Source organism: Triturus cristatus, chromosome 11 (assembly GCF_964204655.1).
Source record: "Triturus cristatus chromosome 11, aTriCri1.1, whole genome shotgun sequence".
In the NCBI taxonomy this organism is placed as follows: Eukaryota; Metazoa; Chordata; class Amphibia; order Caudata; family Salamandridae; genus Triturus; species Triturus cristatus.
The window spans coordinates 177,703,764-177,718,977 of record NC_140594.1 but is presented as its reverse complement, the minus strand read 5'-3'; the positions used below and the strand labels follow the sequence as shown (position 1 = coordinate 177,718,977).

Below are 15,214 nucleotides of genomic sequence, written 5' to 3'. Positions count from 1 at the left end.
TACCTTTGGGTCTAGTTGCGCTATATAAAACTCACCCCCCCCCAAAAAAAGTCTCTCATCAGGAAAAAAAGCGCCCCCGCAGCCCACAATGTGTGTGCGGATCAAGACCAGGTCAAGACGGGCCTGTCTGAGCCCGAAGGAAGCTGGACTGGACCACCCCTCCTATGCTTTACTTTCTAGGGCTCGTTTGACTCAACCACCAATTGAGCTGAATCATGGGTAAGCAGAAGACGACTGGTAGTACTAACCAGCCCCATAAAGAAACAACTATTGATAGTATACTGGTGAGAGTGGTAGGGGTCATATCCAAAGAAGATATGGTATGGGGTCATATCCAAAGATATGGTATGGGTCATATCCAAAGAAGATATGAGATACTTGGGCGGCAGTCATATGGCTGATAGTGATGGGGCCCCCGTTCAATAAGTTCAACAAGTTCTTTAGGGTCTGCGTGGACTCAGCTATTGTTGGACAGCCTTGAGCTAAGGGGTTGGATCAAGAGATGGCACATAACAGGACTATCTTCAATTCCCATCTTCTTTTTGCCCTTATGTAATCTTCCTGGCATGCGTTTCCGCACTTAGACGTGACCAGAGGGAATCATGGGAGCAGATACCACATAAAGTAATTTATTGGCTCTCCTGAAACGGGGGATTTATTGTTATCAATAGCAACCAGAGCCTTATGACCAGAAGGGCCCCTAAAGGAAGCATTTGTTTGAAGATTGTACTGTTGTCAATTTTAGAAATTTTATATGTGTGAGCAATTTTTTTAGCTTTCTCCAAATGTTCTCCTACCTTTGAGCTATTTTTATAAAGCACCACCTCAGACCGAAGCAAACAGCATATTGCATAGGGCGACTGTCCCAAACCCGACGATATATGTGCCACAGTCTTCAGGAAACATGCTGTTAAGCAATAGATATGAAGCATTATCATATTCAATGATTATTGACTGACTTTTTAAAAATGTTTCTTTATTAAATTTCTTGGGTTTAACAGATCCAGGAGGCTGCATAACAAATATCATACAATCTCGTAACGTGTCGTAAACTTATGAAACTCTTCAGATCAGCCATATACAACTACCTAAATATTTAGAAAACAGGTGTGTTCAAACCGGGGTCCTTTTCCAAACATTTCCCTTGCCGATTATTGACTGACTTTTGCAACCCACTATGGATGACACAACTAGAGGTGAAAAACAATACAGGACTAAACCCTACAGTGCTCATAATAGCTTGTCTCCTATTGACATTTTGAGCTGGAATGTTGCTTGGACCAGTTCGAAGCTGTATGCCCCTGATTGGCTACCTCTGATTAATAGGCGTGCAGCGTGACATAACTTCCATCAGGAAACATGGTTCATTGCTCCATTACCTTGTGATTGCTACGTTTGCTACTCCATCCTCACTTCCCTCTTTAGCTCTAGGTGTGCTAAAGGTAGATTGTCAATTTGAATCAAATTGACTCTGAAAGTAGGAGTAAATGATGTGGAAATGAGAGTACCGAGATCCAGATTGTATTTGTAAAGGGAATGCCAATTTTCATTGTTATCTGTTTAATTTTTTCAATAATGGCTTTGTGAATTCTATCAACACACATTTGTCCTCTCTATTAACTTTTGTTGAAGATTTAAAGTTCAAGCATAGACCGCCCACACAGGATGTCATTTAATTCTCTACAGGATTTCAGTGAATAATTGTCATTAAATACTATTGATCTGGGCAACCCGACTTCTTACTCCATTATCAATTTAAGTGATCGTGTAGGCATTGACCTGGGTAGCTATATATTTTAGCACATGATTTAACCTGCATGCTTGAGTTTGCAAGTTGTCGGCCCATCAGGATGCCATCTTTTCACGGGAGGGCTTGTGCCTCAGTCATAGGTCATATCTTTTTTTATCTCAATACATAATAAGATATCTCATGCAGGGGCGGAATCCTTTACACTAGCTATGCAGATCAGAACCCCTTAGCTGCCTCGCTTACCCTCCGGTTGTCCAGAGCCAGCTGTCCTACTAACATCTCACCTTACCCACAAACCCTACACAACGGTCTAAGGCTATCTTGGATTCTCCCAAAGCTTTTCTGAATTGTCTTTCTGAAATGGACAATAGTGCATGGAGTCTGTCTGCTTTTGAGGAAGTGTGGAACTGCATTAAAACTGCTTTATTAAAGCCTGTGCACAAACGCAATGCTCCCCATGGTGGTTTGACTTTGCCTGCTCTTTTGCAGACAGACAGCTATGTAAAGCCTTAACGTCCAGACCTAGAGGCTTGGATGAGGTGCCCATGTCTCGTTTGCTTTATAAATGAGCATTAAATAGATGGAAAACACAAATAATCAGTGAAAATTGGGAGCACCTGGTACTCGCTTTTGGTCTACTGCAAACTCTGCTAAGTTGAGTGGCAATTTAGTATCGTTGATGAGCAATTATATGTCCTCTGCACAATGGGTTACACAAATTCTACAGGTATTTATTGCCTTCACCTCATTGATTGACTTTTCAAACTACCTTGATATGGGAGCTGCACCTATTTTTACAACACATGATGATGCCATACGCCAGAGCCCTTCAGGCAAAGCCCCGACACCTGATGGGATACCCATTGATTTAATAAAATGTCATATAATGTGAGCCCAACTTTTGACCAACACTTTCAACAACTTTGATTGCCAGCAATTACCTGGCTTGCGGTCCACATAGATTATTGTCCCTATATTTTAGAAGGGTAACCGCTCCCGACCCAGCTCGCCCATTGACACCTCAGTCCTAATTATAGGCAGAGTTGTACTCACCTGAATGTAGGATTGGGATAAGAATAACAATATCTTAAATCCCAGTCAAAATGCTTCTGGGAGTGTCTGCGTACAGTGGAGCAGTGGGTCAAGTGGAGAGTTATCTGACTCTTTAATTATTGCGGGATGTTCGTCAGGGATGCATTCTCGCAACCTTCTCTTTTTTGTACATATATTAATAAATTGAGCTCCTTTTTAACCAGTGCCAGATTTGAAGTTCTTATGATTAACTGTGTCCCCTCTCCCGCTCTCCTATACACAGATGATGCTGTGTTGATGGCCCATACTCCATGGGCCTTGCGTTGTCTTGTCATCTCCGTCGCTTGTTTTACAGCTGATCTTGATCTAATAACAAACTTTACCAAATCCCATATAATGCGGCATGGCGCAAAACGGTTCAGTGTGCAGGCCCCTGCAAAATTGGTAACAACAGATTAGATACGGTCAATAGTTTTTTCTTAGTTTGCGGTCTTCTTTGATTCCTCTGGAACTTGGTCCACCAACATTTCAAACTTCCACTAGAAGCTCAATCAATCTATTGGTGAACTTTTTAATTTACCACGACCACCAGAAGTCAACCATAGCCATTTCATGGAATCTACCAGAGCAGGTGTTGGGGTACAGGGCTATACCAGCTGCTCAGCCTTACAGCTGGAGGCGAATCATTTCTGCAGGCGCCTCTTTTCATTCCCTCCTTCTGCATCGCATTAAATGGGACATGAAGAACAAGGGCTCCCTTATTTAGAAGATTATGGAAAGCTGGGCCCAGTGTCTTTGTGGCTATCTACCTGGCTTAACTGAAGCGACCCTACCCCAAAGCCCACCCACTTTTCGTACAACGCGGCCCGCTTTTCATTTACCCAGTGTCTGGTGTCCGTGTTGTGTGGCCTTTACCCCCTTCCTCACCATGCCGTTCAAGTTGTAAATTTCCTGCTCCCCTCTCGTTGTCCATGTTTCCCTGCTCCAAGCCTGCATCCCCCTTTTCATTCACCCAGTTGTGTTGCCTGTAGCCCCTCCCTCCCCTCCTCATGCCGTTCAAGTTGTAAATTCCCCGCTCCCCTCGGGTTGTCCATGTTTTTTTTGTGGCTTGCACATGGTAATGGCTGCTCGCGGTGCCTCTCCTCACTTCAGCCCTCCCGCCCCCACACACACACAGCCTGAGCGCGCATGGTATGGTGGGCAGGATTGGACCAACTGCATTTCCAATGATTGTTAGTGTAGTCTGAGAAATCCACAGTAACGGAAAACCAATGCTAAAAAAGCATTTGCAATGCAATAGGTCTCGCATTACTGAAAGTTTGAGCTATTGGCGTTGCAAATAATAATGCAATGCCAATAGCTCAAACTTTCAGTAATGCGAGACATTTTGCATTGCAAATGCTTGTTTTCCCTTCCTCCCTGCCTGAGCGCCTTCTCCCCTTCATCTCACCACCCTTCTGCTTCACCTTTATCTTTCCCTCCTCTTACTTTCGCCTCCTCTTAATTTTGCGCATGATCTCCTCACAGGAGAAAATGAATAACAAAAAGATCTACTGTATACAATGTAAAAGCATTAGAGCAAAACTGAAAAAGCAGCGCATCGACGACATGGGAGAAACAGAGCTGCCCTCGTTTGCCTACCAGTGTTGGAGGACACGTGTGGCTTCTCCATGTGGTACGTCTGGGACGAGAAGAAGGGCTCTTTCCCCACCAGCAAGTTCTCATCAGACTTTGATGTACTCTGAAAAACAGGCCGCCTTTGTTAGATCAACTGATGGACTGCTTGCCAAAGGATCCCAAAATAATGTGAAAACATACATATATTTTTTTTTCGTAAGAGAGCAAATGACTCGCCTGGGAAAGGCTGCAGCTTGCGGAGGCAGACTTCATCGCTTTCAGGATGCTGTTGAAAAAATAATCAGGTTAATGTGGGAAGTGTCTGCGCGGCTCTGGATCTTACTCACAAATGGCTTTCCTCGCTCGCCCTGTCTGGGCTGGGGCTTGTCTGCTTGTAATGTCTCATAGACGGCTTTTTAGAGACGTCTAGTGGACTAGATCAAAGCAGGGGGGTGGTGGAAGCTGCCTTGGAAATTAGCATGAGGTTTCTTCTGAGGTCAACATGCTCAGTTACACATTTACTGATATTTTTCATCTACAAATATGTGAAAATATTACTTTAGTGACTCAAATTGGCACTTAGAGAGAGAGAGACATAAACAAGCGGCACAGCGATAAGTATTACCTAACTGAGGTAGAGTCACAGACATCAGAGAAACAAGCAACTGATGGCAGACGACTCAAACCAGTTATTTGTCTTTCCCAACACCGTGGCAAGCCATTTAATTACGTAGTCCAGTGGTTCTTATCCTTTTGACTTCTGTGGAACCCCACTTAATCATCATTGGAACCCAAGGACCCCCAGTGGATCATTTTGGGAATCTGCCGATTCATTACTGGAAGTCTGAGACCCTGGCCTCGGCATTTTGCATGATTTGAAACCCAAAACAATACACAAAAACAGAGAAACAAACATTCATCAAACAAACACACAAATTTTGATTTTTTTTATTATTCACAAATATAAAAAATACACTTTTTAATGTATAGAGAAATCTTTTTCTAAGTTCAACTAAGGCCACCCATCATCCATACTACTATAATCTGTTTAGTTGCAATGTTCCCACAATACCAATTAATTTTTAACCTCCATTTCCAAATTCCTTCAAATTTACAGAACGTTTTAAAAATGTTCAATCTTACATGTTGCTTATGTATTTATATATACTTTATTAATCTGTTAATATTATTTAATTTTCTAAGCAGTCACGGACCCATTGAGAAGGTGTCGCGGTCCCCCAGGGGTCACTGGACCACAGTTGAAGAGCCGCTGATGTACCAGATTCCCACAGGTTAGAAACCCTCAGAGATTCAGGATTCTTCGGCATACACAAATACATGCCTAACCCTTGCTGGTTAGTGTTATTTTCAGGACTCACACACAATAACTGAGTCTTGGAGGGATATTGCTCTGTGACTGTTGGTTGTCAAATCTTCAAAAAAGCATATCTTCCAAAAATTGTCAGTCTAAAATTATTTAAGAAAGCAGCGGCGGAAACCCTATAACTATTTAGAGAACACGCTGCTTGAAATGTTGTTTTCAGATTAAATGAAATCTTGATCAACACATTTCCTGGAAGCTCTAAGGCCTCCGCTTCCTACTGCCAAGATGCCATCAGGAGACGTTTCTGATCAGCTATGACAATCTTACTGCGGGGCACGCGCTTTCTAGAATGGTTCTCATGGCTGCGGGTCTCAGGGAGGAGATGGTCTTTGAGCCACACCATCAGAGTTGATGACCCTTTCCTTAGAGCGTTCAGACTGTCAAATGAGCAGTCTCCAAGCCCTCTGCCCCAAGCTTGTGTATGCACCAAGCGCTTCCAGGAGAGGCACAGCGGTGCCAACCCTGCTGAAGGGAGGGGGCCAGGCAGCCCTCCCTATCACAAGGGAGCAGAGGGAAGATGTCCCTCTGCCTAGACAGACCCAATGCTCTCTTCCCCCCCACCCCAGCCCCCATGCTTGAATACTGCACCTCAGCTCTGTTTTTATTTCTTCGTAATCCGACTGGCTCCGCAACTTTTCTTCCAGCTTCTAAACAGATTCAAAGAAAGAGAGAGGGAGTTGAAAAAAAAAAGGTTATCAGTGCTCAGCATTAAAGGTGATAACAGGTTATTTGCACTCCATGTGTGAAATGTTCCTTGGCGCGTTGATTTTTAATGGGATGCTCTGCTACTAGAAATGCTGCGTTTGGATTGTTATTTTGAGTAAATAGATGTGAAAAACATGAAGGTGCGGGGTGGGAGGAGAGCCACCTGGGCTCCGCTTCTGATGGCAGGAAGAGAGGGCGCGATGGGAGGTGTCCTGCCTTGTGTTTCATGAGAAGGTTCATCTGTACTGGGGATGTATGTCTGAGAGGCCCGAAAGGCCTACCGCCATGCCAGGTTTCAGAACATCCACAAAGGATCCAACATGCAATGGGCCTCATTGTGAGTGACCCGGTAATCTAGGAGCGTGTACCCCCTTCAGGATCACGAGAGGTGAGCACACTTCGTTCAGGTTTTGTCCTGCACAAAAGCTGCTGACATTTGTGCTGGAAAAAAGACACATTATTCTGAGGTTTGCAGCTAGAAAACGTGGGAAGCCTGCATCAACGAACCCCGCAATATCAGTAATGTGCCCTGCAGTACTACCCGATCATTTCACCCGGCATTCGCAGTGAGCCCAACACGCATCTCAGCCGGAATGATTTGAGCAGTCAATGTGCTAAGCAAATATCCAGCTCAAACCTGCATACAACATTCTCAATTGCACGAACTGTGTAGAGAATGTGCTCGTCCCAACCAAGCACTGCTTTAGATTTTGGTGCTACATCCTGAGGGAACACCACAAAGAGGTAATAACACTACAGTGAAAGGAGCTGCATTATTACACTGAACCTGCTGTACCACTTTTTTCCTCACCTCTTTGCACTTGGTTACCACTGATCTTTACCGGTGTATTATTACACTGAACCTGCTGTACCACTTTTTTCCTCACCTTTTTTCACTTGGTTACCACTGATCTTTTCCGGTGCATTATTACACTGAACCTGCTGTACCACTTTTTTCCTCACCTCTTTGCACTAGGTTACCACTGATCTTTACCGGTGCATTATTACACTAAACCTGCTGTACCACTTTTTTCCTCACCTTTTTTCACTTGGTTACCTCTGATCTTTTCCGGTGCGTTATTACACTGAACCTGCTGTACCACTTTTTTCCTCACCTCTTTGCACTAGGTTACCACAGATCTTTTCCGGTGCATTATTACACTGAACCTGCTGTACCACTTTTTTCCTCACCTCTTTGCACTAGGTTACCACAGATCTTTTCCGGTGCATTATTACACTGAACCTGCTGTACCACTTTTTTCCCTTACCTCTTTGAACTTGGTTACCACTGATCTTTTCCGGTGCATTATTACACTGAACCTGCTGTACCACTTTTTTCCTCACCTCTTTGCACTAGGTTACCACAGATCTTTTCCGGTGCATTATTACACTGAACCTGCTGTACCACTTTTTTCCTCACCTCTTTGCACTTGGTTACCACTGATCTTTTCCGGTGCATTATTACACTGAACCTGCTGTACCACTTTTTTCCTCACCTCTTTGCACTTGGTTACCACTGATCTTTTCCGGTGCATTATTACACTGAACCTGCTGTACCACTTTTTTCCTCACCTCTTTGCACTAGGTTACCACTGATCTTTTCCGGTGCATTATTACACTGAACCTGCTGTACCACTTTTTTCCTCACCTCTTTGCACTAGGTTACCACTGATCTTTTCCGGTGCATTATTACACTGAACCTGCTGTACCACTTTTTTCCTCACCTCTTTGCACTTGGTTACCACTGATCTTTTCCGGTGCATTATTACACTGAACCTGCTGTACCACTTTTTTCCCTTACCTCTTTGAACTTGGTTACCACTGATCTTTTCCGGTGCATTATTACACTGAACCTGCTGTACCACTTTTTTCCTCACCTCTTTGCACTAGGTTACCACAGATCTTTTCCGGTGCATTATTACACTGAATCTGCTGTACCACTTTTTTCCCTTACCTCTTTGAACTTGGTTATCACTGATCTTTTCCGGTGCATTATTACACTGAACCTGCTGTACCACTTTTTTCCTCACCTCTTTGCACTAGGTTACCACTGATCTTTTCCGGTGCATTATTACACTGAACCTGCTGTACCACTTTTTTCCTCACCTCTTTGCACTTGGTTACCACTGATCTTTTCCTGGTGCTAGTTCCTGTGATGTAATGTGGTGTTACAGAATATCAGCAGGATTGACAACCATGTCTGCACCCTCATGAATGAGCGAGCCTGCATTTGTGAAGGCCCGTGACGGTATCAATGGAACATCACCACAAGGCTTGACCTGAAGATGGCAATCTGAGGCACCAATTGGTCAACATAAATAATACACCAAATGGTGGAGGACTGCTGCACAGGTGATACCATAAAGCATCCCCGGCTACATTAGTTTTCAGGCAACAGATGCGTTAATCAATCAATCAATGAAGGAATTTTGAAGTGCGCTACTCACCCGTCAGGCTCTCAAGGCGCTGGGGAAGGGGGGGCCTCAACATCCTAACATGGCTCTCGGTCTCACTTAGCTTGAGGAATTTTGATTTATGATCTGAATTGTGTTACAGCTAAAGACTAAATTCTGCTGAAAACAAAGGGAAGCCTGCATTCAGCAAAAGCCTAAAAAACAGAAATAGACCCAGAAACCTACATCCATTTGATGCAGAGTTGATGAACCAAACCCACCGCACAGTATGTGGAAGGTCGAGGTCACCCAGGGTGATTCGGTGAAGTGCCACTCTTTACCCATCAGAATCTAAAACCCCCAAAGTTATGTTGCTTCCCCTCGAAACCGCACACAGCAGGCTGATGGGACACTGCTGCTGGGAGTACGGCATCTGCCAAGGCCATCCAGGACTAACAACGCGTCACTGAATATCGCATCTGTGAGCCTGGGCCTTATGCAGCAGAAAAACCCTTCTCATTTAAATGCTGTGCTTTATGCAATAGGTAAACCCTTCGAATTTAAATGCTGTGCCTTATGCATTAGTTAAATACCTTTCATGTATATGTTGTGTCTTATGCAATAAATACCTCTCATGTATACACCGTGCCTTATGCAATAGTTAAATACCTCTCATTTATACGCTGTGTCTTATGCAAGAGGCAAACCCTTCTAATATAAATGCTGTGCATAATGGAATTGTCTAACCATACTAATTTAAACTCTGTGCCTTTTGCATTCGTAACCACTTCTAATTTCAACTTTTTAATGCCTGTAAAGTGAAATAGGAAAGCAAATGCTTCCAAAACAGTGCATCTTTGTGGGGCACGGCAGTGCACCTGCAACTGGAAGAGAGAATAGCGTTAGTGCTATCAGTGGCGGCTCCTCTGCTATGGCTGAGGAGCGTCGCCCCACTGCTTTCTCGCAGTGCAAGAAGCAAAAACATAAAATGGTAATAACTTTTAGTTATTACCATTTTATGGGTATTTTTGCCGGCAGGCGGGGCTGCTCTGCATATGGAGCAGGGCAGGGGAGGAGTGGTTTGCCCACTCCTGAGTGCGCAGTGACTGTTTGGTCAGCCCCCTCGGGCCGCACAAACCAGTCATGCGCACTCTGCCCTTCTCTATGCAGGCTGCATTACAGCCGGCATGGAGAACATGCCCACCCCTCCAGCCCTTGGCTGAGCGTCGGGTGAGACCCGGTGGGGGCAAGGTAAGTTTTATCTATTCTCATTTATTTATTTAATGAAGCCCACAGCCGCACCCCCCACGTGCGCCCACCCCCCCAACCCGTGACCTGTGCCGGCCCCCCCGACTGCTTTCCTTTAAACTAAGGGCATCTGAAAGAGATGCACTTTGTTTTATGCAAGTTTAGAGAAATTCGATGGAAAAAACAACTTGCAAGTTTCACAAAATTTGCAAAGTTGTTTTTAATTGTGGGAGGAAAAAGTCAGAAAAATTAGGTTTTGTGACAGAACAAAACATGTAAATGAACGTTGGTTATTTTCATCAATTATTTTGCTGGATGGAAGAAAAAAACTCTTGAAAAACTGAACGGCTTTTCCATAGGCATTGTTCAATACACATTTTGCAATCTCATGAGGTTAAACAATAAACTCACACACACACACACATTACCTTTAGGTGTGGTTACAGATGAATGTAATGTTATTTAGAACATTGGAATGTTGAGCACTCCATTGAAGACCACGGAGTGCTCCCGGCTTCTAATGGCTGGGATAAGCCCAGAGCATTAACATTCCAATGTTTGTTCATGGCTGTTGCTGTCAACAAAGACCTCCAGGAGACCGAGGGTATTTCAACCCCCTGGTGCTCCGTGAGACCTCTGTTTTACAAATTAGAACATTCTGTCCTCTAGGGGCGGAATGTTCTAATAACCTTGGAACCCTCCTTAGAGGGCTCTACCGGTCTTGAAGTCCCGCTCCAGCGTTAAAGGCCCTCGCCTTCGGCTCAGGCCTTTAACGCTGGAGCGGGACTTTAATGGCCGGTAGAGCCTGCTACGGCGGGCTCTAAGACTATAGTAGTGTTTCAAGAACACCACATCATGATGCAATAACAGTCCACAACCAGCAACCTCTCCTGACACTCGTTGGCTGTATCATTTCATTAGACCATGTATAGCGCCCAGCATCCTTCTGCCTGGTTCACGCTTTAAAAAATACCACATCCAATACATATGACAATTTTGTGACCTTGTGCGCCTATCTTTATATACCAGTCCTGCTCTATCCCCACCTGTCAATATCCACGCAACACGCGCCCTCTTTAACCATGCTCTAGCAATTATAACTCCTTTTAAGTGGCGGTGATTAGTGTGTCTCTAAAACGCACATTATATATTAAATGGCACTCATCTGCACGGCTGAACAAGATGCACCTACCTCTATTGCCTCCGATTTCATTGCCAGCTGCCGCTCAAGATCTGCAATCCGATTGGCCGACGACTCCTCCAGCTCTTGCAACGAGTTCTGCAGGTGCTGAATGTCCTTTAAAAGGCTCCGAATTTCCCGATCCTTTGCAGCCAGGGCGGCCTCTAACCTAGACCCAGAGCACACAGAGTGGCCCACCTTATCCTGAAATAGAAGTAAAACAGAGTTTCGCTAATTATTCCAAAACAAATGTAATAACATTTTATGATCAATTACAATACTACTTTCAGTTTACACTACTACTTTCGGTGATTTAGGTAGGGATAACAAAGACAAAGAGAAACACACACTGGTTAAACTAAGATATCTGATTTCAATGTGTCAAATTATATAAATACAGGCTTTCTCAAACGCTGTTTACATGTAGTACAAACACAAATGCTGTTTATCACTTTAAAGACTAGCCTATTGGGTTTGCCAATGCTGTGAAAAAACTAGAAAGATTGATTGCTTTTTGGAAAGAATAGATTTAGGAAATAAAATAATTTAACGTAATAAACAGCTTGACGACTGAGTGTACATTCAGGTATAAAACAGTTCAGTATAAAACATTTCCTCGTGCATGCCTATGGAAGCACTTCCTGGAAGGTGGATGATACGCCAAAGGGCCAATAATATGAGGCGAGAAAGTCGCATTCCCCTGGGTGGAGCCAAAGTCCCCCATGTATATTTTAAAACAATTGGTAACAATACGTATTCCAGACAACTGCGCTGTCGAGCCAGCCCTAAACACTAGGGTCCCCCATTTCAAGTATTTCAGTGCGGGATTAATCCCTGCTTATATATAATGATGCCATGTCCTACTAAGCAAACATCAATGTATTGTCAAATTCCTGGTCCTCTTTCCAAACAACAAACATGCAAATGTGGAAAAACAAGCACAGCAGGCCTTGGATGACCAAATGCAGGCTCTTTCCTGCTCTCGCTACATCTCCAAGAAGACCCGATACAAGTTTGAGGCCTATTGGGGCACCAGCAAAGTGACAAGGTGGACCTCGAGAAAGCTGCCTTGTACTGCCCGAGAACTGACATTTATTTGCGCTCTTGTCATGGAGTGCTGCGGCCCTCTCCTGTGCCTGGCCTCCTGCTATTGCACCGTGTGACATTCACTGTCGCACTCTGTGCGCCGGGGACTGCTCTGAGGTCGAATCTCCACAGACAGCGGCTCCCTACCCCTTTCTTCTTCGGCCACTCTCTGCCCCCACTCCGACATTGTTTTTGGCCCCTCTCCCTCCTCCCACTCACACAACATTGTTTTGCGGCCCCTCTCCCTCCTCCCACTCACCAAAGGCGGCCCCTCTCCCTCCTCCCACTCACCAAACATTGTTTTGAGGCCCCTCTCCCTCCTCCCACTCACCAAACACTGTTTTGATGCCCCTCGCCCTCCTCCCACTCACCAAACATTGTTTTGAGCCCCCTCTCCCTCCTCCCACTCACCAAACATTGTTTTGAGGTCCCTCTCCCTCCTCCCACTCACACAACATTGTTTTGCGGCCCCTCTCCCTCCTCCCACTCACCAAACATTGTTTTGCGGCCCCTCTCCCTCCTCCCACTCACCAAACATTGTTTTGAGGCCCCTCTCCCTCCTCCCACTCACACAACATTGTTTTGCGGCCCCTCTCCTTCCTCCCACTCACCAAACATTGTTTTGAGGCCCCTCTCCCTCCTCCCACTCACCAAACATTGTTTTGAGGCCCCTCTCCCTCCTCCCACTCACCAAACATTGTTTTGAGGCCCCTCTCCCTCCTCCCACTCACCAAACATTGTTTTGCGGTCCCTCTCCCTCCTCCCACTCGCCAAACATTGTTTCGCGGCCCCTCTCCCTCCTCCCACTCACCAAACATTGTTTTGCGGACCCTCTCCCTCCTCCCACTCACCAAACATTGTTTTGAGGCCCCTCTCCCTCCTCCCACTCACCAAACATTGTTTTGAGGCCCCTCTCCCTCCTCCCACTCACCAAACCTTGTTTTGAGGTCCCTCTCCCTCCTCCCACTCACCAAACATTGTTTTGCGGCTCCTCTCCCTCCTCCCACTCACCAAACATTGTTTTGCGGCCCCTCTCCCTCTTCCCACTCACCAAACATTGATTAATGGCCCCTCTCCCTCCTCCCACTCACCAAACATTGATTAGTGGCCCCTCTCCCACTCACCAAACACTGTTTCGCGGCCCCTCTCCCTCCTCCCACTCACCAAACATTGTTTTGCGGCCTCTCTCCCTCCTCCCACTCACCAAACATTGTTTTGAGGCCCCTCTCCCTCCTCCCACTCACCAAACATTGATTAATGGCCCCTCTCCCTCCTCCCACTCACCAAACATTGATTAGTGGCCCCTCTCCCACTCACCAAACACTGTTTCGCGGCCCCTCTCCCTCCTCCCACTCACCAAACATTTTTTTACGGCCTCTCTCCCTCCTCCCACTCACCAAACATTGATTAGTGGCCCCTCTCCCTCCTCCCACTCACCAAACATTGTTTTGAGGCCCCTCTCCCTCCTCCCACTCACCAAACATTGTTTTGCGGCCCCTCTCCCTCCTCCCACTCACCAAACATTGATTAGTGGCCCCTCTCCCACTCACCAAACACTGTTTCGCGGCCCCTCTCCCTCCTCCCACTCACCAAACATTGTTTTGAGGCCCCTCTCCCTCCTCCCACTCACCAAACATTGTTTTGAGGCCCCTCTCCCTCCTCCCACTCACCAAACACTGTTTCGCGGCCCCTCTCCCTCCTCCCACTCACCAAACATTGTTTTGCGGCCCCTCTCCCTCCTCCCACCCACCAAACACTGTTTCGCGGCCCCTCTCCCTCCTCCCACTCACCAAACATTGATTAGTGGCCCCTCTCCCTCCTCCCACTAACCAAACACTGTTTCGCGGCCCCTCTCCCTCCTCCCACTCACCAAACATTGTTTTGAGGCCCCTCTCCCTCCTCCCACTCACCAAACATTGTTTTGAGGCCCCTCTCCCTCCTCCCACTCACCAAACATTGTTTTGAGGCCCCTCTCCCTCCTCCCACTAACCAAACACTGTTTTGAGGTCCCTCTCCCTCCTCCCACTCACCAAACACTGTTTTGCGGCCCCTCTCCCTCCTCCCACTCACCAAACATTGTTTTGCGGCCCCTCTCCCTCCTCCCACTCACCAAACATTGATTAGTGGCCCCTCTCCCTCCTCCCACTCACCAAACACTGTTTTGCGGCCCCTCTCCCTCCTCCCACTCACCAAACACTGTTTTGCGGCCCCTCTCCCTCCTCCCACTCACCAAACACTGTTTTGAGGTCCCTCTCCCTCCTCCCACTCACCAAACACTGTTTCTCGGCCCCTCTCCCTCCTCCCACTCACCAAACACTGTTTTGCGGCCCCTCTCCCTCCTCCCACTCACCAAACACTGTTTTGCGGCCCCTCTCCCTCCTCCCACTCACCAAACACTGTTTTGAGGTCCCTCTCCCTCCTCCCACTCACCAAACACTGTTTTGAGGTCCCTCTCCCTCCTCCCACTCACCAAACACTGTTTTGCGGCCCCTCTCCCTCCTCCCACTCGCCAAACATTGTTTCGCGGCCCCTCTCCCTTTCTGTTTGGTGCGTCAAATTAAGAGGGTCATCTGGGACATTTGTGAAGGGTTTGGGTCGTGACCGGAAGCCTACCCCCTTTTCAAGGCCTGCCTCTGCCTGTGTGATTTTTTTTATTATGGGGGTGCTCCCCCATAACCCTGCTATTTCCTGTGTCTTTTTTTCTCTACGGGGGATGCCCCCCGCACCATTGCCCTTCCTTTCATTCATCTGCATCTACAACATCAAGCTCTCTTACATACCATTTTCACATGCCTCCTCCAACCAGACCTTAGTGTTGT

At 46.2% G+C, this 15,214-nt stretch overlaps 1 protein-coding gene across 3 annotated transcripts in view; it reads right to left on the bottom strand.

Annotated features, from left to right (window-relative positions):
- CUX2 (cut like homeobox 2) overlaps window positions 1-15,214 on the bottom strand; it is an 864,175-nt gene that overhangs the window by 108,845 nt on the left and 740,116 nt on the right. For all 3 annotated transcript variants that reach the window (XM_085636433.1, XM_085636434.1, XM_085636435.1), the window contains 4 exons: window positions 11,322-11,513; window positions 6,372-6,430; window positions 4,637-4,685; window positions 4,424-4,523 (listed from right to left, as the gene is read on the bottom strand). In XM_085636433.1, coding sequence (XP_085492559.1) covers window positions 4,424-4,523; window positions 4,637-4,685; window positions 6,372-6,430; window positions 11,322-11,513 — 400 coding nt within the window. The remainder of the gene's footprint in view (window positions 1-4,423; window positions 4,524-4,636; window positions 4,686-6,371; window positions 6,431-11,321; window positions 11,514-15,214) is intronic.